General features: G+C 43.3%; 1 protein-coding gene and 1 long non-coding RNA gene across 4 annotated transcripts in view; one reads left to right on the top strand and one right to left on the bottom strand.

Moving 5' to 3' along the window:
- The window catches only part of LOC123375913 (serine/threonine-protein phosphatase 2A catalytic subunit alpha isoform), a 75273-nt gene extending 67010 nt beyond the window's left edge, over positions 1 to 8263 (top strand). For both annotated transcript variants that reach the window (XM_045027328.1, XM_045027327.1), the window contains 6 exons: positions 2756 to 2965; positions 3884 to 4057; positions 4272 to 4361; positions 4846 to 5007; positions 6032 to 6150; positions 7519 to 8263. In XM_045027328.1, the coding sequence (XP_044883263.1) occupies positions 2756 to 2965; positions 3884 to 4057; positions 4272 to 4361; positions 4846 to 5007; positions 6032 to 6150; positions 7519 to 7591 (828 nt within the window). In that variant the 3' untranslated portion in view covers positions 7592 to 8263. The remainder of the gene's footprint in view (positions 1 to 2755; positions 2966 to 3883; positions 4058 to 4271; positions 4362 to 4845; positions 5008 to 6031; positions 6151 to 7518) is intronic.
- The window catches only part of LOC123375916, a 14566-nt gene continuing 1687 nt past the window's right edge, over positions 8061 to 20939 (bottom strand). For both annotated transcript variants that reach the window (XR_006581617.1, XR_006581618.1), the window contains one exon: positions 8061 to 8675. This is a non-coding gene — a long non-coding RNA (uncharacterized LOC123375916). The remainder of the gene's footprint in view (positions 8676 to 20939) is intronic.

The following is a 20939-nucleotide window of genomic DNA, read 5'->3' as shown; positions in this document are numbered from 1 at the left end:
TATAATGTAATTATCAGCACTAACCCTTTGAGATAAATAGTTTGTGTTTCTCTGAGCTGTTCTAGGCCAGGGGTCTCAAACTCAAATGACCACGAGGGCCATATGAGGACTAGTGCATTGAAACGAGGGCTGCATCACTGACACCCCCCTTCGCTGCCTCTGGCCCTGCTACCACTCCACCCCTTCCATTAGGCCCCGCCCCTGCCCCACCTCTTCCCACCCCTTCCCCGAAGTCCCCACCCCAACGCTGCCCCCAGGGGGTGCAGAAAGGGTGCAGGGCACGGCGGGGGCTCAGGGCAGGGTGTTGGTGGTTGGGCTGCAAGAGGGTGAGGGGTGTGGCAGGTGGCTCAGGGCAGGGAGTGCAGGAGGGGTGTGGGATGCGGCGGAGGCTCAGGGCAGGGACTTGGGGTGTGGGATGTGGCAGGGGGCTCAAGGCACGGAGTTGGGGTGCAGGCTCCAGTCCGGCGCCACTTCCCTAGAGCAGCTCTGGGGTGGCCGTGGCGCGCACCGGGGCCAGGGCAGGCTGCCTGCCTGCCCTGACCCCCAGCCCCGCTCTGCTCTGTTCCAGGAAGCAGCTGGAACCCTGTTCCTGCAGCCCTTGGGGAAGGGGGAGGGGGCTCAGGACTCTGTGCGTGCGCTGCTCTTGCTGCTCCTCTAGGTACCTCTCACAAAGCTCCCATTGGCCATGGTTCCCTGTTCCCGGCCAATGGGAGCTGCGGGGGGCGGTGCCTAGTAGGAGGCAATGCAGGAGCCCTCTGCCTCCTTCTCCTGGCCCGAAGGAGCATGCTGCCAGCTGCTTCAGACAGCTGCGTGGGGCTCGCAATGCCACAGGGGGCAATTCCGCAGGTAGGCAGAGGGGCGGGGGGCGCACAGGGAGCGTGGCGGGACACACACAAGAGCCCCGCGGGCCATGTGTTTGAGACCCCTGTTCTAGGCTGTCCGTGGACATTGCTCCCCACCACATAAAGGTCTCCAGTGGCGCACTTGTTTGCATGATGTCAGCCTTAATATTTCACAGTAGCCAATTGAAAACTTCTCCTCTGATCGTTGTGGTGGTATACCTAGTGATTGAGTGGGATGAAGCCAATGATGTTGCATGACAAGGAATCACTTTTCAGAATCTTCTTTTGAGGTCCTGACTTAAATTGGAAATTAGGCCAGAAATATATCTTTGATTCCAATTTCCCCTAGTTGTAAGTAATATTGGGATTGATTAATGTGTACTGCAAAATGTAATACTTTCATTTTTTAAAAAAGTTTATGGAAAACACACCAAGTTTGTGATAAGGGATTGATTTAGAGTATCTTTCTAGTTTGAAATCGCTCTAAATGCAAATAAATAAATAAAAATAAAAATTAATCTGTAGGCAGTCTGAAACAATGATGTATTACCCGTTTATCTTGATGTATCTCTGAAACCCGATAATGACATCAGAAAAGTTAATGTGAGTTATTTCATGGCTGCTGATCTCAGTAGAAAAAGCTAGTGTGTTTTACCTGGTATCTCGATTTGTTTAGAAAGACGTCTGACAGGAAAATGGTTGCAAATTGTAAAGATTGAACCAGTTGACTTTTTTCAAATATTTGATTTATACCTTCGACATAGGAGTATAGGAAGGAGTGGAAGTAGATTAATTCTAAATGCATTGGAAGATCTGTGGGATGAATAAGATCTTGGCTATAGCGGAACTGTTTTGATTTTAAATATTAGTGAATAGTTCTGTGTTCAGTGAATTTATTCTAAATTCCTTGATATCCTTAAAGGTTCTTCCAAATTAGACAGATTTTCAGTGGCCCCATTGTGGTAGCCTTGTTGTGAGAAAGTGTTGATGTGATATGCTTCTAACTTGACTCACATTTTATTTCTTTAGAAAGCCACCAACCTTCTCACTTCTTTTAGGGTAGTACTAAAACCCAATTTTTTAAAAATTACCAAAGCATTCCAACAAGGTTAAAGTACATAATAAACAGGAATCTATTCACTAGTGCAGGGGTTCTCAAACTTCATTGTACCATGACCCCCTTCTGACAACAAAAAATTACTATAAGACCCACGAGGGGGGACTGAAGCAAGGGGGACAAAGCAGAAGAAGCCCAAGGGCTTCCACCTCAGGGAGATGGCCTGTAACGTGAGCCCTGCTGCCCAGGGCTGAAGCGCAGGGTTCAGCTTTGGACCTGAGCCGCAGCAAGTTTAAGCCAGCCCTGGTGATCCCATTAAAATGGGGTCATGACCCACAGTTTGAGAACTGCTACACATTTTCTCCTCTTGGGGCAGAATACATGAGCTACTTACCAGTGCTAATCAATACTTAACAATTTGAAAGCAACAAGGGAAGAATACCATCTCATATACTTGAAATTACACTGCATGTTAGGCAGAATCCAGACTCATTGGTTCTAGACCAGTAATAGCAGTGATAATGCTGCTATACTTGTAAAAGGTGCTATGGTATAGTAGGACCAATTAGTTTTGAGGCATGAAGTGCTGCAACAGGCTTAATGTCTGCTTTCAACCCCCTCCCCCCCCAAATATTAAGCAGAATGACATACTTTCAGTTCAGTTATTTTAAAACTACTTTAAAAATAGTAAAGCAAGAATATGCACTTAACAAAATATTTGGGGTAAAACAGGTCAGTCTTGAAAAGGCTGTTCAAAAGTACTTGAAGGGAGCATACAGTAAAAGATCTGGGAATGTAGAGCAGAGCTTTAACATTATGGCTGTTTGTAGACAATTTCTTAAATACTCTATTCCAGGCTAAAGAAATTTTGACAAAAGAATCCAATGTACAAGAAGTGCGATGTCCAGTCACAGTCTGTGGAGATGTCCACGGGCAATTTCACGACCTCATGGAACTCTTCAGAATTGGAGGCAAATCACCGGACACAAATTACTTGTTTATGGGGGACTATGTTGACAGAGGATATTATTCTGTTGAAACAGTCACACTGCTTGTAGCTCTTAAGGTAATGTGTTTTCCCCTCCAGTTTATTCTGTATTTATGACTATATTTAACTTACTAAAACTGTTTTATAATATACTTTTTGTACCATCTACATCTTAACACTCCTGTTAGATGTTACCTGTGTTTTATAGATGTAGAAACTGACACACTCACTAAATGACTTTCTTAAAACCAGAGTTTGTCACTGGCAGAGCTGGTATTCCTGACTTCCAGTTCTTTGCTCGTACTAGACTATTCTGCCTCAGCAAAAGTTATGATTTCTAAGAATATTTTATTGAAAACCAGTGCTGTATTAATTAACTAGAGTAACTTGCAATTCATGTTTGAAAGGGTTTAAATGTCAAATGTGGGTCTTGCACTGCTGAGCAAAGGCTGGGGGATGAATTAAGAGGGTTGGAGAGACTATCCATAGGTAGAGGGAAAAACGAGATATTTCAGGCCTGACAAAAGGGAGAGCCTAAAGATACTTTAAAGTTTAATGAGTCAGGGTTAAACTAATTGGTTATAAATCTTCTGAAAATAGTGTACTAAACTGAAAGCTACTAGGAGAAAGCAGCTGAGAGCAGATAAAAGCTTATGTGAAATCCATGAATAGTAGTGGCCACAGACCTTAGCTCAGTGTTTTGGCCCATAGTAGGTCTTTGGCAGTTCAGGGTCTTTTATTAATAGATCTTCTGCTTAAATGTTTTCACTTTTAGCTTTTTGCAGATTACATCAGAAGAAATGGCACTGGTCTATATAACTCTCTTCTGTTGGGCATTTCATGAAAAATATAACTTAGCCCTGTTCTCCCTTTGTTCTGACTTTTTTCCTTCTGGGAAGACTGTTTTGTTTGTTTGTTTTTTCGGGGGAGGGTTGTGTTTTTGTTTTTAAGGGAGGGGTGATATTTGATAGTCATAATAAATGCTTTGTGTTGTAGGTCCGTTACCGTGAACGCATCACAATTCTTCGGGGGAACCACGAAAGCAGGCAGATAACACAAGTATATGGTTTCTACGATGAATGTTTAAGGAAATATGGAAATGCAAATGTTTGGAAGTACTTCACAGACCTTTTTGACTATCTTCCTCTGACTGCCTTGGTGGATGGCCAGGTATGTTGAAATTAGTCAGACATTTAAAAAAAAAGCAGTCTTAAAAAAAGAGTAGCTTTTAAGAGGTATAGAATCAAGATTAAATCTCAGAGCTCTTATTGCTCATTTCTCTGTTACAATTTTGCTGCTGATTATACATTTTACTAGCATATGTGTTAATATAAAATATTTGCAAATCAATTGGATGTTTCTAACAGATGTACAACTCTTCCAGATTTTTTGTCTACATGGTGGCCTCTCACCATCCATAGATACACTGGATCACATCAGAGCACTTGATCGCCTGCAAGAAGTTCCCCATGAGGTATTGATAGATCTATTATCAAAATGTGCTGTTTAGACACAAGTCTTTCCATTTCAGCATACTTTCTTTATATCCTTGTGTGCTTATATAAACATAGTTCAAGAATGAAATTCATGACAAACGGATATGTATTCATAGTGTGACAATGTCAGTCTCCCTGCAGACTGTCTAAAGGAGGGTAGTGGTATGCATACATTATTCTTGCCCAGGGTTTAGAGAATAAGTTGGAGAAGGTGATCGTACTATATCATAATAAGCCCTTTTAATCTGAGGTCTCCAATCTCTTCTTAGAGCAAGTCCCTTCCTCACAAAGATTCTTAACTTACTGTAATCAGTTGCCAGGGTTTCCCAAGTGCCAACTGTGCTGTTAGTATATTTAAGTGAACACTTGAGTCTGAGAGAGAGAGAGATAGATATATAAACACATTCACTCACTCACTCTGTCATACGGCTGAAAATTCATGACTTTAAAAATGTGTTGCAGGGTCCGATGTGTGATTTGCTATGGTCAGATCCAGATGATCGTGGCGGTTGGGGCATTTCTCCTCGTGGTGCTGGCTATACGTTTGGGCAAGATATTTCAGAAACTTTTAATCATGCCAATGGCCTTACGTTGGTTTCAAGAGCACATCAGCTGGTAATGGAGGTAAGTATTGTGCAGTTTTGTTTTAAATACCCACAATTTGAGCTTAAATGCTTTGATACTTAAATGCCATTATCCTAGTGCTTGTGTTTCAGAATGGGCTTCTATGGCAATACATCATCCTTCTCCGATAGGAGAAAGGAAAGACGCCCAGAAGCTTCATCCTGAAACTGGAAGAGCATTAAACTTCTGTGTAATAGTTAATGTATCTAAAGTCAAATGCATTGCAACTACTAATCTTCTGCCTTGCTTTTGAGAATTCATTGCAGTTTTACAAAATTGTGAGTTTTACAGTTGACATGGGTAAAGCTATTTATAGCCTGTAAATGTACCGGAAAGACACAGCAGCAACCCTGCCGGGGCTGGGAAGAACAGCGGGGAAAGGAGCAGATCGGCGGCAGCTCCTCCAGCGGCTGTACTGCCGGCTCCCCCCCTCCTCTCCCTCCCCTCCCCTGCAGCCCTTTCTCAGGCGCAGCAGGAGGCGGAGATAGCCTCCTCCCCCCGCTGCCCCAGGTTACAGGGGATGGATGTGGGTTGGGATAGGGAGAGCACGGGGGCCCTGGGCTAGGGGTGTTGCAGTGAGGAGTCTCATGGGGAGGTCACATGCCCCCTTTAGCCCCGCCCGCCGTCCCCCCCCCCCCCCGTTAACTCCCCTCACCCCCCGGTACTGGTAAGACATGGATTTTACTTGCACCACTGGTTATAATCATACTTTGTCTGATCTTAACCAGGGAAACTCTTCTGTGTTCTTGTCAAATCACAAATCTCTGGTTATGGTATGAACAGATTTCTCCCCCATTCTGAGAATTATCAATGAAGATATCCAGTGTGGGCAACCTTTTCTTCTGATTCCTCACTGCTTAGTTTTTAATGTTCTTAGATGTACTACCTAGAAGGGTTCGATGAGCCATAATCTGTGAACCACTGAGACTGTCTCCTTCTTACAGCTACATACAGAGAGAAGGAATGAATGTTTGAAGGACATCTTAATAAAGACTTATTTGATTTTTGTATTTTCCCTCTTTAGGGGTACAACTGGTGCCATGATCGGAATGTAGTAACAATTTTCAGTGCTCCAAACTATTGTTACCGTTGTGGCAACCAGGCTGCAATTATGGAACTTGATGATACTTTAAAATACTCCTTGTAAGTATTTAAAGATCAGATTCTCATTAAGCAATGTAGTTAAGAAAACAGTTGTAAAAATAGATCACTTAATATTGCTGTGGGGGGAAAGGAGTGTGGTAACTGTTAAGACTAATATCAAATGCCAAATCTAAAAAGGGATTAATGAGTAGTGACTGTCTAGGCATCAAGTAGAGTTAATTCTAAACTGCAGTTGTGAAATTCTTTAAAGAGGAAATAGCTCTACAGAGCTGTGCAAATAGAAAGATAATTTGAAGGTGGAAGGAGAAGGGATTGTTAAACATAGATTCCAGAAATTACATTTCAGACATGACTGAATTAAACACTTCATATTGCAGCAGCTCTCTCTCTCATATTCATATAGATATAGATATATAAATTTAAAATGTGACTTGATATCTTATTTACTATTTTTTAAACTATTTTTTGTTTGGTTTGGGAATATTAGCCATTTTTCTTATAAAGCTGTTGTTGAAGCTTAGCTCAGATCTCTTCTCTGATGGTTCTAAAGTCAGAAAACATATTTCTTCCAATGTTTGCCCCACGTCAGAGGTGATTAGAATTCTTTATATGTTTGACTTCTGTAGGGTGAGAGTCATACATTGAAAGCATTTAGTTACAACAGTGGTTTTCAGCCCAGGGTCTCCGGACTATATATAAGGGGTCTGCAAAAGGTGACTCTGAAAATAAAGCTTCAGATCCAAGAAAAGGCGTTACGTTTTTCTGATTAATCAAAAGTATGTGAATACCCTACTTACAGGCCAAAATCCGGAAGTGTTACCACCAGAGAAGCCTACAGTTTAGCACCCTTCCTCGTGCTGCATCAAATGTCGTGCTGAGCATGCACAACATTTATAGTTAAATTCTGTTTAGTCAGTCTAAGGCTTTTATGGTAGGGATCCGTGAACCATAGACTGAATTTCCAACCTCCATTCAAAATTTATTAGGAGTCCCCAAAATGAAAAAGGTTGAAAAACACTGAGTTACAAGAATGCTTGGAATATAAAAGATGGAGTGAGAACCTGGAAATGTGGCATACTTTTAAATCGCCTCCTCTCTGCAGCATTGGTATTGGGTACCTTGTAGACTTCCTAAACGCACCCTGGCTTGTGGTATTGTAGAGAATACATTTTAGTGACAGCCTTGATATTTTTCACCAGTCCTCAGTTCATATTGACTGTAGAAAAAACACATTTAATCTATGAGCTCCAAGTATGGGTTTAATATTGAAGAAAAGGGCACTTAACTATCATGCAATAGTCCCAGAATTCTTATGGGGAATACAGCTAATCAGGGGCACGCATATGGTAATTATGAATTCGTCAACAAAATCTGTAGCAATTTGAATAAAAACGTGTTTTCTTTCAGCTTGCAGTTTGATCCAGCACCACGCAGAGGTGAACCACATGTTACTCGTCGCACCCCAGACTACTTCCTGTAAAGATTTTACACTTGTACAGTATTGCCATGAACCATATGTTGACCTAAAGGAAATGGGAAGAGCAACAGTAACTCCAAAGTGTCAGAAAATATTTAACATTCAAACTCGTTTTCACATGGACCAAAAGATGTGCCATAATAAAATACAAAGCCTCTTGTCAACAACCGTGACCACTTTAGAATGAACCAGTTCATTGCATGCTGAAGCAACATTGTTGGTCAAGAAACCAGTTTCTGGCATAGCACTATTTGTAGTTACTTTTGCTTTCTCTGAGAGACTGCAAATATTAAGATGTAGACATTAACACGTCGTGAATACATTTAACTTTCCATTTAGCTATAGCTTTATTCAGCATGACTGTAGATAAGGATAGCAGCAAACAATCATTGAAGCTTAATGAACATTTTTAAAATAAGTACCAAGCCCGCCTCCTATTTGTGTTCTGAATCTGTTCTGATTTGTTTTTTTCAGGGAATACTGTTTAATTTAATTGTATTGATTTTTGTCTCACTCATTTTCTTCCTCCCCATTCTGCCTCCTTCATTGTCCTTTGTAATTGTCCAAGCATAGTGAGTTATTTTGAACAGAACTGTTTTTTTCCTGTAAAATGATGTTACTGCAGGAGAGTACTGCAGTGTTTTTTCATAATAAACTTGTGAACTAAGTATTTCAGGTCAACTCTGTGCTGGTTTTCATAAAAGGTTGATTAGCATGATGGGTTTTAAGTAGCATCGGGGTAGAAGCATGTTCTGCAGTGCTCTTTAATCCATTAATAGAAGGGGATGTATTGAGCCGGGCTTTAGTTCAGTATGTCAGTTTTTTGGTTTTTTGCTTTGCAGTTTTTTAATAGGAATTTTTACAAGTCGATTGTACTCTGAATTTCTTTTGCTCCTTCCTTTCCCATGTTTGTAAACACTGGTCTGTGGAGTGAACTTGCTGCTTGATTTTAACTGACCTCATTCTCTGCTGTCCCACCAGTCCTTCCTTATTACATAAATGGGCACATTGGATTTTCTGTTTCAAGGAGGCGCAAGGCAGCCTCTGCAGAAGCATGTGAACAGAGCAGGTAACTTGGTGACATTGTCTGCAAATACACAAAAGCAGCTCTCAGTTAAAGTCAATGGGTGCTGCATAAATAGATCTGAACTAAAATATTTTTGCGTTTCTCCCTTTGCATAGTCATCCAGGCCTTTCTCTAGTTTCTCTGCATAATCTGTCCTGTTTTTAATTACTTGGAAAACCAAGGAGAATGTAGTGTGTGTTTCAAGATTCCGTTAACATGTTAAAATTGTTCTTCATAATGGGGTGGTTTATTTGAAAATTGGTGAGCTACATGACAGCATCATTAACCATTTAAAAAAGTTTGAAAAATTCCAAAGGAAGAAATGCTTGCCTATTTAAAAATGTAAATGTTGCTATTAAGTTACCTTCCTCCAAGGTTGACAAATATGAGCAATTGGTCAATTGTGTTACTCGGCACCAGGGAAACCGACAATTCCCATAAACAAAACTTGGATTAATTTTGAAGTTGAGTTGTCACTTGCTCTGGCAGAGTAAGTAACTTTAGAAATGAGCTGCATACCATATTTAAGGTGGTAGGAATTACCTCATGTTTCAGTTACATACAGAGTTAATCAGACTTTGACTATTCCTGTTTCTCCTTTCATGGAATCTTAAAGGTTTGATTTTTGCAGCTCACATTACGAGTTAGTGCATGAGAACCAGAAAGAATCTGGATAGTCTGTTACCATGCGTAAAGTGTTCTAATGAGTTAAAACTTACTTAAGACACTAGGAGCACAAAAGTCTCTTAGGCCTGATCTACACTAAGGGGGGGGTCGAACTAGGGTACGCAAGTTCAGCTACGCGAACAGTGTAGCTGAACTCGAAGTACCCTAGTTCGATTGACTTACCCGTCCAGACGCGGCGGGGTCGAACTCCGCGGCTCCAAGGTCGACTCCGCCACCACCGTTCGCGGTGATGGAGTTCCGGAGTTGACCGGAGCGCGCGGGGAGTTCGAACTATCGCGTCTTGATTAGACGCGATAGTTCGAACTCCGAGAAGTCGAACTCACCGCGTCGACCCGCGCGGTGAGTATGGACCTGCCCCTAGCCCTGGTCTACACCCAAAATGTAGGTCAATCTAGCTACACCACTCAAAGGTGTGAAAAATTCACATCCCTAAAATGTAGTTAAGCCAACATAAGCCTGGTATAGAGATCGGTAGGTTGACAGAAGGATTCTTCCCTCAACCTAGCTACAGCCTGTCTACGGGGTGGATTTACTACAGCAATGGAAAACCTCTTCTGTCACTGTAGTAAATGTTTCCACTACAGTGGTGCAGGTACAATGCTTACCTGTTGTGATTAGTGTAGACATTACAGGGACTTTTTAACAGAATAAGGGGCTGTCTGTGAAGCGCTATCACCACATTGCCTTTTTTTCCCTCCGTTGCTAATTGTGTAGTACCAGCAGCATACTTGCTGCTTTTAGACAAGTGTGAAGAGAGGATCTCCAGAGCTTCACATACTGTTAAAGCTGGGTGAAACCTTTTTATGGGTAGAGTTAAAACCTCACTGAGACTGATAGTGTGAACGCAGCCTTCAATTAACATAATTGTCAGAATACATTAATCATAGGCCCCTGCTTAGGACAAAAGAGTTATGTGACACTGCCCAGAAGTTTGGACTGAGTAGGCAGAGGGCTTCTGCTGCATATATAGTGTTTGTGTGTGAACGTGAAGACAGAACACACAGGACCAAAAAGAACAGAACTAGAGGCAAGAGAGCCTGTAAGCAGTGTGACCCTGGGAAAAGCTAGAGAGCTTGTGGGTCTGTTGGCTAAAAAGGCTTGGGTCTAAAACTTCCTTTTGCAGAGGAACTAAACATTTGGAGGAGTAGCATTTTGTATGGCCCTTCGTATATAAACAAGATTGCATCAAAGAAAATACCAGACTCTACCAACCTCTACTCCTAACTAGAACATCGCTGATGCCCAAGTTTTTGGTTAGCCACTTAGTCAAAAAGGGACAACACTGAGAGAGAAGTGGGTTTGAGTTTCCAAGGAGTGACATTGAGTATAGTATTCCTCTTGAGCCAAGATGAAACAAATAATTAGAAATGCTTGTAAATATCAAAAACATTCAGCTGAGGTTTAAAACATGAGCTCCAGACTTTGCAAAAGGAATTAGGATTACCTAAAACAAGCTGAAGGTTTCCCAGAAAGGACTCTGACTTGCAGGCTGAGGTGAGATCCCTGTTGGTGCAGCAACTACAAAGTGATAAGACAGATTTGGAAATACAGCAACACAACCAGGCTAGAATAGTAGAACAGATGGAGGTGACCAACAATCTGATTTCCATAGACCAGAAGACTTTCCACAAAACAATAGAGACCAAGCAACCATTTGCCAACTTAGAATTTGCTAATAGATGAGCTGCAGCAAGGACAAGAAGGTGAAAATTCAGCTCCAGAAGGAGATCAAAGCATCACAGATCATAGTGGAAGGCAATTGCTTGGATGAGGAATTGAGCCAGCCAGAGGACTTGGGTAAGAGCAGACGTTTACAACAGTTTTTTGTGCCCTGTTTGTAGTTGAGAGAAGACATTGGGCTGTCCCATCCCAAATGATGCAAAAGACCACCAACATTGAGAGGAAAAACTCCTTGAGAGGCTTATTTGGCTCAGTTCAACATTAGAGAGCAAATGTGGTGGGGAGCTTGAGAGATCCTCTGGCCCTGAGGATGTGGTCCCTCCCTTTTTGCTATAACTGAGCCTGGGGTATGCTGAACAAATGGCTTAGATCCTCAGAGGTTTGTTATCGTGAGGGTGTACTGTATTTAATTTGTCATGCACATTCAAACTTGAACAGACTCATCCGATCTAGCAATACTTACATTGCTAGGAGACACATGGTTGTTTACACACAGTACAGTACTTCCACGAGTTTAAGAATATGGCAAATCCTAAGACTCAAACTGCAAAAATAAATAAAATCAGTGCTTTAGATTGTGCAGAGCAGCATCCCAAGCAATTGCACGCTGCTGGAGGAAAGTTGCAATGTCACATTAGACCACAGACACAAGTAAAATATTGTCAAGTATCAGAGGGGTAGCCGTGTTAGTCTGGTTCTGTAGAAGCAGCAAAGAATCCTGTGGCACCTTATAGACTAACAGACGTTTTGCAGCATGAGCTTTCGTGGGTGAATACCCATTTCTTGCATCCGAAGAAGTGGGTATTCACCCACGAAAGCTCATGCTGCAAAACGTCTGTTAGTCTATAAGGTGCCACAGGATTCTTTGCTGCTTCAAGTAAAATATTGATACTCTTGTATTCTGATCGGTATCATAATGCCAAATGCAAAGCAAAAACAGATCTGACATCAAAAACAAAACATCAGACAACTGTCATATCTGTTTAATGGCAGTACTGAGAGTTGTGATGCTCAAAATGTGGCATATATTGAACTTTTTTTAAGCCTTCTCAAGTGCAGATATACCAGAGGAGAAACTGGATAGCCCAGTCTTAAGGGAGTACATTCAGAAACCAATTCCAAACATGTGTGTTCTTCCTTCTGCTAATAAGCATCACCAAGATTACTTATCCAAGATGTTTGAAGTACACAGAAAGGAGCTAAAAGAGCATATGAAAAAAGATGATTCTATGTTTGTCAACAGATGACAAAGATAATTATGTACTGCATATCATTGCTGTACCCCAAATTAATGGCTCAGAAAAGCCACAATCATTTCTTTTGGACAGTCCTGTTCTTAACCTGGTAAATTATTCAACTTTGTCACTAGCTGTCACCAAACTGCCTAACCAATTTTACTATCCCAGATACCTTAAAATCTGTATCAACAGACAATGCAACATACTGTACTCGAGCATATACTCAGGTTCAACAGGGCCTGCTTCCTAATATGGTGCATATAAAGTACAATGCATATATTGTAAGTCTGGCTAGCAATCAGCGGCATGTTCATTTTTTCTAAAATTGATAGTCATTGCTGCAATGAAGAAAATGTTTAAACACTGCCCAGCTCACAAACTGCGTTTCAGGGCTTTCTTTGCAGGGGGAGAAAAAAGCTTAATCCTGACCAAATGCCTGTGTCCAGAACCAGTAGTGACACGATGGAATTCATGGTTTGAAGCAGTTCTTTACCGTGCTGAACGTGTCACTACCGTGAGTTCATTGCAAGTGAAATGGAGATTTCATCCTGCATTGAGGTAATGGACACACTGATCTTGTTTTTAAATGACATGACCTTGCCACTTCAGTCATTGCTCGGAATGCCAAATCATTGATGAAAACTATTACATTTTTTGAGATGTTCTGTTTCTATCCATCAACCGTACAACGCTGTAATGGATTTGACACATTGGGCAGACTCCAATGCAAAATAAAAGTACAGTGAAGATGCAGAGCAGAATGCCTTTTTAAAAGGAGTGTTCAAGAAAATGGCAGCCAAACTGTAGGAATATTACTGCAACACCGAGAAAAGTGTTGCCAGACCAGTTTGACAAGGACCAAGGTTCATGCAGCCTGGACAGTCATTTATGAAAGCAGTTCGGGTATTTGATGTGAAACAAGTGCGTATATTATCAGAGCAGGCACTCTGGAGACAATCCCTATGTTTGGCCATGAGAACTGGGGCCAGAAAGGGCAAAACTTTTGCCTCCAAGGAGGAAGCCCTGGGTATATGGCCCAATACCAGGGCTGGGGCTGTTTAAAAGACTGCAGACACACCCAACCAGAAGGGGTATGCGAGAGGTAGGTGCCATGCCGTTACATTTGGTACCAGTAGTGAGGTTTCTTTCAGCCCGACCCCTGATCAACAAGGGGCACAACTATGGAAGAGGATTTACCTGTTGGCAGCAGGAGCAGCAGCCATGGATCCTCCTGATGCAGTTGACAGAGAACCTACAGAAACAGGAAATCCAGTTTGTGGCACAGCAACAGTGGCAGGAGATCCACCCCAACCTGCAGGAGTGGATACACAAGCGGTTGGGTCACACCACACCTAGAAACCCAGTTCATGATGGAACTGGTGATTGGTTTGGCTCCAGGCCTGGCAAAGCTTAGACTGGATGATGACCCAGAGGCCTTCCTCCGGACCTTTGAGCAGATGGCAAAGGCAGCAGGATGGGAAGAATTGACTTGGGTGGCCCGTATAGCTCCATTGCTGATGGGCATGGTGCAGGCAGCTTGCCAAGTAGTAAGTGATGAGCAGCGAATTCTTACCCAGTGGTGAAGGCAGCCATTTTGGATCAGCAGGGGTTATGAGCCCAGAAATTACGAGACCTGGCAATGCACTGGCTTTGTCCAGAGACCAGCTTGGTGGCGAAGCTCCTAGAGCAATTCCTAAAGGCCCTACCAGTAGGTGCACAAATCTGGGTAAGGCATTTTCAGCCGGCCTCCACGGGGGAAGCAGTCGAGTGAGCTGAGGCCTAATTTGAGGCTGAAGGAAAGAACGGCCTAAGCTGTTTAGTAAACAGAGGGGTTCACCGGAGGGTGACCCAGGGAAGCTTGCAAGGGGAAAAGGGCTTGAGGGTTCTAGACTTGGGGGATGCACTGCAACAGCAAGGGGTACGGAGAGCACTGCAGTCTATGGGAAGTAGTAGTGGGAAGGAGTAAGGAGACCCAGTAGTCTGCTACAGGTGTGGCCAGCCCAGGCATATTAAAAGGAACTGCCCAGTAATAGTGTGGATACTTAAACTGTTACAGTAGAACCAATTGCAGGGTCTACAAAGATCAGGGTGTCCCCACTGTGGGTAGTGACAGTCTGGGAGGAAGTTGTTACAGGTCTGGTAGTCTCAGGGCGTGGGATACACGTTGGTGTGGGAAGATCAGGTGAGGGCAACTGGCCTGGACTGACTTCTAGTAAACGACTCCTGTGTACATGTGGAGACCTGAGTCTATCCCACGGCAGCAGTTGGGCTGGAGGTAGAGGGCTGGAGAGCTCGACTCCATGTTGGCATGGTCAAGGACCTGCTATGGCCCATAATTTTGGGAAGAGACTGGGTGGGTTATTCAACCCTCATGTGGGAAAGGCCAGGACTGTGACCTAGGACCGAGAGGGTCTGGGCCCAGCTGGGAAGGAAAGCAGGGGCTGGGAGCCAGGGTAGGGAGATCATGGAAAAGAGCCTGGAGGTGAGACCAGAATGGCCCAGACATGAGGGACCCTCTGAGGAAGTGCCAACAAGAGTTGGACAAGGCTAGCATCTCCTGAGGGAAAGTTATTAGCCAGCTGGTCCGGGTAGAGCAGGAGTTGGCTCAGGTGCAAGTGGAAGCCAAGGGGCAGAGGGAACAATGCTTGGCTTTACAGGAAGCATTGACCCAGGGGGAGAACTCTGCGAACTACAGCAGGGACCCAGACAGATTCTTGGGCACAGCAGGATACCATTGAGACCTGGACAGATTTCAGAGTTCAGCAGGGTACTGTAGGAACTCCTAGCTAACATACCCAGTGTGCTAACTAGCACAGAAGCCAAAACAGTTGCCCCAGCAGGAGAAGGTGAAAGCGCAGAGCTAGGGTATGGAACAGGACCCTAGGATAGAGAAGGGAGTAGCACCGGCAAGCTTTGTGAGCTCTCTCCTCAGAGGATGACCTGTCAAAATGATTGGAGGCAGCAGAAAAGTAACTGGAGGATCTCAAGTTCAGCTGACTGAAGATCTCCAGTTCACTGAGGATGAAAAACAGTGCTTGCTCCACATGGTATATGATTAGGAGATGCAGCTACAGGCTCGGTGTACAAACACCCCGAAATCCAGGAGAAGAGAATGAGTCAAGACCATAGACATGGTCTTCAGGTAAGAAAGATCTGAGAGAGTAGACCCTGAGAGACCAGGGCAAAGACCCAGGTAGAGGCTCTCCAGACAGAGTTCTGAGGGGGAGAGACCTGATTGAAAGGGGCAAGGACTAAGACAAGCTCTTAAGGCAGAGGCCCAAGAAAAGGACCCTGGTAGATCGGGTTACAGAGACTATTACTAGTAGCTTTCCAGACAGAGTCTGGGAAGAAGACCCTGCCAAAGTGAGGCAAAAGATGGGGTAATGAGATTACTCTCTATAGAACTACCATCCCAACCCTGTTGGGGGGTGGGGCAGGGGGGAATGACAGGATGGGCAAAGCCCAGAGGCCCGTTGCTGGAGGCCTCAGGGCCCTGCCACACCTATGCCAGCTATGTGTAGCTAAGTCCTCCAAGTGGAGAGACTGCACAGGAAGCTGCCAATCAGGAGGGGAGGCTGCAAGGGGTTAGCCAATCAGAGGGTTGCAGGCTAGCTTAAGAGGCACTGCAGTGTACCACCACAGAAAGGCTGGATGGAGCTCTTAATTGGACAGTTAACATGGTAGTGATGTGAAGCAGTCCTTCCATCTCTGCACAGATCGCTCCTGCCACTCTTGGGCAGCACTGGAGGGAGAGTCCTGAACTTATGTCTTCTGTGTGTTATCACACTGCACTACTTGTAGGCTCCAGGTGAAATTTTCAGAGGCACCTAAGGAAGTTTAGTTGCCCAATTTCTATTGAAATGCAAAATCATTTGGGTGTCTAATCCCCCTAGTACCTTTGAGACTCTTGCTCAACAGGGTGCCCTTTCTACAGCAGGTACTTAAAATAGCTATGTTCATAGTTTCCATCACACAACTGTTGGGCTGAAATCTTCTGTTCTATGGGAGAATATAGAAAGAGAATCTTGATGGAATGTTTGAGCAAAGTCCTAGAGCATTTCTCCATTCTCCCGTCATACAAAACACCGTGTGCTCTTTTTTAGATTTTTGGCAGTGAAAATGTCAAGTTTCGAACCTTGGAATGTGGTATTTAATGTCCTCAACTGTTCTGATTTAACAAAGATGTGATGGTTTGAAAACCGTGTACTGAACATATAAAGCTAAATAATTTTGTTTGGTTGGTAGCTGCACAGTTAACACTGAAATTGGGGGTAAGCTCTCTGAGACTTCAATTGCATTTTCTGAAAAAAATTACTTAGAAAATCTGCTTTTTTTTGCATGATTAGTTTTGATAGTTTCTATTGGTACATTTTAAAGCGGTTTACATAAAAGTGGATAAAGTGCCACTATCCCCATTTTATAGATAGAGAAACTGAGGCTCAAGGCCACAACTTAAATCAATGGCAGAGGGCTTGTCTACACTTAAAATACTATAGCTGTGCCACTGCAGTTGAGCCACTGTAGGGTTTTAAGTGTAGAAACTATCTGTGCCAATGGAAGAGGTTTTCCTGTGCAGAGCGCTTGCATAAGGTCTATGCACCACTTACGTCTCACTCAAGCCCTATTTTGAGCCTCAAGTGGTGCATCACTTTATGCTGACCCTTTGCACAAGAGTGAATTTAATCTAGTGACAATTCTCTACAGTTTGCCACTGAAGACCTAGATGCTAAGGTCACATTCTGTTTCTTAAGGCACATCAACTTCTTGCACTCAGTTCACTTATGAAAACTTTCAGAAGAGCAAGTGGGTGGAGGGAGGGAATGGGAATGGGGAAGGTTTTTTTAGCATCCTAGGAACCCCGAATGACTTAGTCCATCTCTTCCTTCCTATCCCATGGATAATTAGAAGCCAGCTTTTCTAACCCCGCATCCCTGGTCTGAGTTCTCTTCTTAGATCTTCAAGAAGGCATTAGGTTGCAAAGCAAGTTTCTGAACCCAGCCAAACTTCTTTTCTGGAACCTGTCTACTACTGCTTGCAAATATGTTTCATTTCATTCTTCAGAAGCCTTCACTTGTCACTGAAGTAAACAAGCAGATGCTAGGATGGCATGTGATTCTTTATTTAAACTGAAATGTATGAAATATAACAGCTTTTCACCATTTTGTGCAGATCTCTCCGAGTCCTTTCCTAAATTCCCTCTAATGCTCTCAAGTATGTATTGTATTTGCTCTCTCCTATTCTATTCAGTGAGCATTAGATACAACATCCAAGTGTGGAGTCTGTCTTAATAAAATTATCTCCACCATTGCACTGCAATCTTCTATCCTTTTAGGTCAAACAGTCCTTCAGGACTCCAAGGATTCCTATCGACACAGGGGCATAGTGAAGTGAAGGGTATGTGCTCAAATGCCATCTGAGAGTAACTTGGTTGGTGGGAAGAGGGCAGTGATCAGTTCTCAATGTCCACTGAAGGTAGGACAAGAAGTAATAGGCTTTATCTGCAGTAAGGGAGATTTTAGGCTAGCTATTAGGAAAATCTTTCCCGCTACAAGGATAATTAAGCACTGGAATAGGCTTCCAAGGGAGGTTGTGGAATTCCCATCATTGGAAATTTCTAAGAACAAGTTAGAAAAACACCTGTCAAAGGCAGTTTAGATACACTTTGTCCTGCTTCTGCAGGGGCGATGGACTAGATGATTGCTCAAGGTCCTTTTCACCCCTACATTCAGGGCTGTAACTAGGGTGGGGTGAGCAGGGCAGCTGCCTAGGGCACAAAGCTGGAAGGGGTGGAAAAATGAAGTGGTGCAAGATTGGGCCCAGCAGTACTGACTTAACTATCTGAAACTTCCTTTTACAGCGCTGTGGAATACTTCTGTCAACGGGCCTGTTATTTAGGTCCACCTAATTCAGAGTCTGGCACCATCTGCTGGATAAACTAAATAACACATTCCTCCTCAACCATTTACTTACTGTAGTGCTGTTTTTCTCTCACTTAAAGATAAACACACAGAAAGCACTGGGGTTGTGCCCATTTTCTCTGTGCATAAATATAGCTTGAAAAGGTTTAAAATCCCCCCACACACACACCCTCCTAAGGTGAAGAGGCAAATGCAGCATTCATCACTCTTCCATCCCTCTAAACCTGAGAGCAGCCACTGCTGCAACCTAGAGGATCCTCAGAACTGCTTTAAATTGCAGTAGCTGGGTTTGGAGATTTGGGGATAAATCCGTATTATTCTTGGCACACAGTGGACATCTATCACTCAGATTCCATGGTAGCTATACAATGGCTCAAAGGCTTGTTTGAAACAATAAGTAGTAACATAGGTAGATCTATCAGCTCCGTAATAGTCTGACAAATAGTACAGCTGAATAATTCAGAGCGCGTATGATTTTCACAGCCACTGAGCCAGTGCCTGTTTGAAAGAGTGTGTCCCATCCCTACATCTTTGACCACATCACTGTTCTGGGAACCCTCCTGCATCCCATCTCACTACAACCTCTAATTCTGCCTTCTGATACTACTCATTCTCCCCATCCATTTTTCACAGCATCTCTCCTACTCCTCACAGTCCCTGCGTCCTTTGAGCCCCCTGAACCGTGGAGAGGCAGCCATTTTGTATGTGGGTTGGGGCTTCAATGTCGTTGAAAACAGTGAGCGGTGGCAGCCAACTTTATTATAGGCAGCCTCACTGCCAGGTGCAGATAAGCTGCACGGAAATGGTGGCCATCTTGCTGGTTTCAGCTCCATTGACTGTAACAGAAGATGGTGACCATTTTGAATAAGGGAAAAATTGTGTTGGCAGCCTTTTATCATGTTTTCATGAAACAGATTAAACAAAAACAAAAACCCCAAACACGCTAGACATGAGAGAAAATTGTGAGAGTTGGCAACACCAAGTATAAATTAATGATTCTGAGAGGGGTAAATGCCTCTGCTCCTTGTTGATCTGATGAAAGTATCAGCTCTAAAACCCAGTGATGACATTTTGATAACATTAACTATTTCATGGCTGATTAGTTTACTTGCTGGAAAGGGGGAATTTGGTAAGGGGGAATCTGGAGTTTTTGTGGGGAAGGAAATGCAGAAGGAACAGTGGAAACTCACAAAGGCATAGAAATAGGAGGATGTGGGAGGAAGAGATACAAAAGACAGAAATTCACATCACCCCCCGTTGGGGCCACATGTAGCATCTCCCTGAGTGATGGATGCAATGACAAGACAAAGCAAAAATAATAGATACTACATGTGTAGTTGCACCATAAAGGCTGTATTCTCCCCTTGATATCTGTGCAAACCTTTCATTAATACCATTAGGTGAACTGCTGTACAGTATGAGGGGGCGGGAGAGACTATGTTCTGAATTTATACACACACACCCTGCCATGGACCATAAATAAGCATGGATGTAGGAACTGGTAGTATATTGTATAAAGAACAAACAACACAACATCTTGAGTCTGACCTCCTGGCTTAGAGGGAGAGTCTTTCTTCTGGCAGGTGCCCCCTCTCCCTTTTGGGTGTCAGAAAAGTGGATTAGGTTTACTATTCCTTCAGAGATGTAACAAAGCAGTATGAAAAGCAGACCAGCTGTTACTGTTGTGTCTAATCCTCCGAACCATGTTTTTTAATACAACATGAGTTACAATGGAGAAAGAGGAGATGGACGCAGGTTGATTTTTTTTTTTAACACACTATACTTGTTCCTATGACAAAGTTCCTCAAATTTAGCCCCTCCTTACAAAAATGTAGGCAAAATTAGATATCTCAGAAAGGAAAAATACTTTGTACAATCCAGATCTGGATTTAGGCAATCCAAACTCTGTCCTCATGCCATTGTCCTGCCATCCACTTGGAGCAGTGATTAGTGAGGGTTGCCCTGTCGCCCTTCTCAGCCAAGTACAGGCAGTAGCATGCCCTCACACCCCAGAAGTGGCCGCAGGGATCCCCTCTCCTCTTGTAGAGGCAAGGGTGTTGTGATGTTATTGACATAAACTGTGACTGTATAGATCATTGTTGCAACCAGGGTCCTATGGTTGCACCAGTTCTTATATAGAGGAGGCCAAGCGGGGTGTCTATGGAAAGGTTGTAGTTTGCTGGTTATGATTATGCTGGCTGTATGTGCGTATCATTTTTGTATTTGAAGTTATGAATATTGGCTATGTATTTGTTTGATTCTAAGTAGCCTCAGTGAAGCATTAGGTCAGCTTCTTGAGAAAGGACTATTCCCAGGAAGTGCCCAATCAAGAAACACTTAACTGACAATGGACTTTGGGAGACACCAATCCACATCTGAGCTTTCCTGGGAATATTCAAACTAACATGTAAACAATGGCATTGGCCTGCAAAAAGCGGAATCATTCATAGACATGTGACTTGCCCAGGTGGCTATGGACTCAGTCTTGTTGCTGTGATCTCACACAGGAGAACAAAGGGGTTTCCGCCCACAAGAGAGAGAATATAAAAGGCCCTGGAAACCCCTCCATTTTATCTTCAGCTGGCTCAGAAGATAGCCTCTCCACTCCCAAAGAGATGCCTGAAAGAAACTGGAACAAAGGACAGTAACTACGAGGGTTTGAGTGATTGCTGGACCCAGACTAGGAAGAAGTCTAGACTGTGAAAGAAGCTTATTGGAACATCTGAGGGTGAGATTTACCTGCATTTAGTTTCCTACTGTAT

Source organism: Mauremys mutica, chromosome 8, assembly GCF_020497125.1.
Source record: "Mauremys mutica isolate MM-2020 ecotype Southern chromosome 8, ASM2049712v1, whole genome shotgun sequence".
NCBI classification, from domain to species: domain Eukaryota; kingdom Metazoa; phylum Chordata; order Testudines; family Geoemydidae; genus Mauremys; species Mauremys mutica.
Note: the sequence above shows the minus strand (reverse complement) of the source record. Positions and strands in the feature narration are given on the sequence as shown.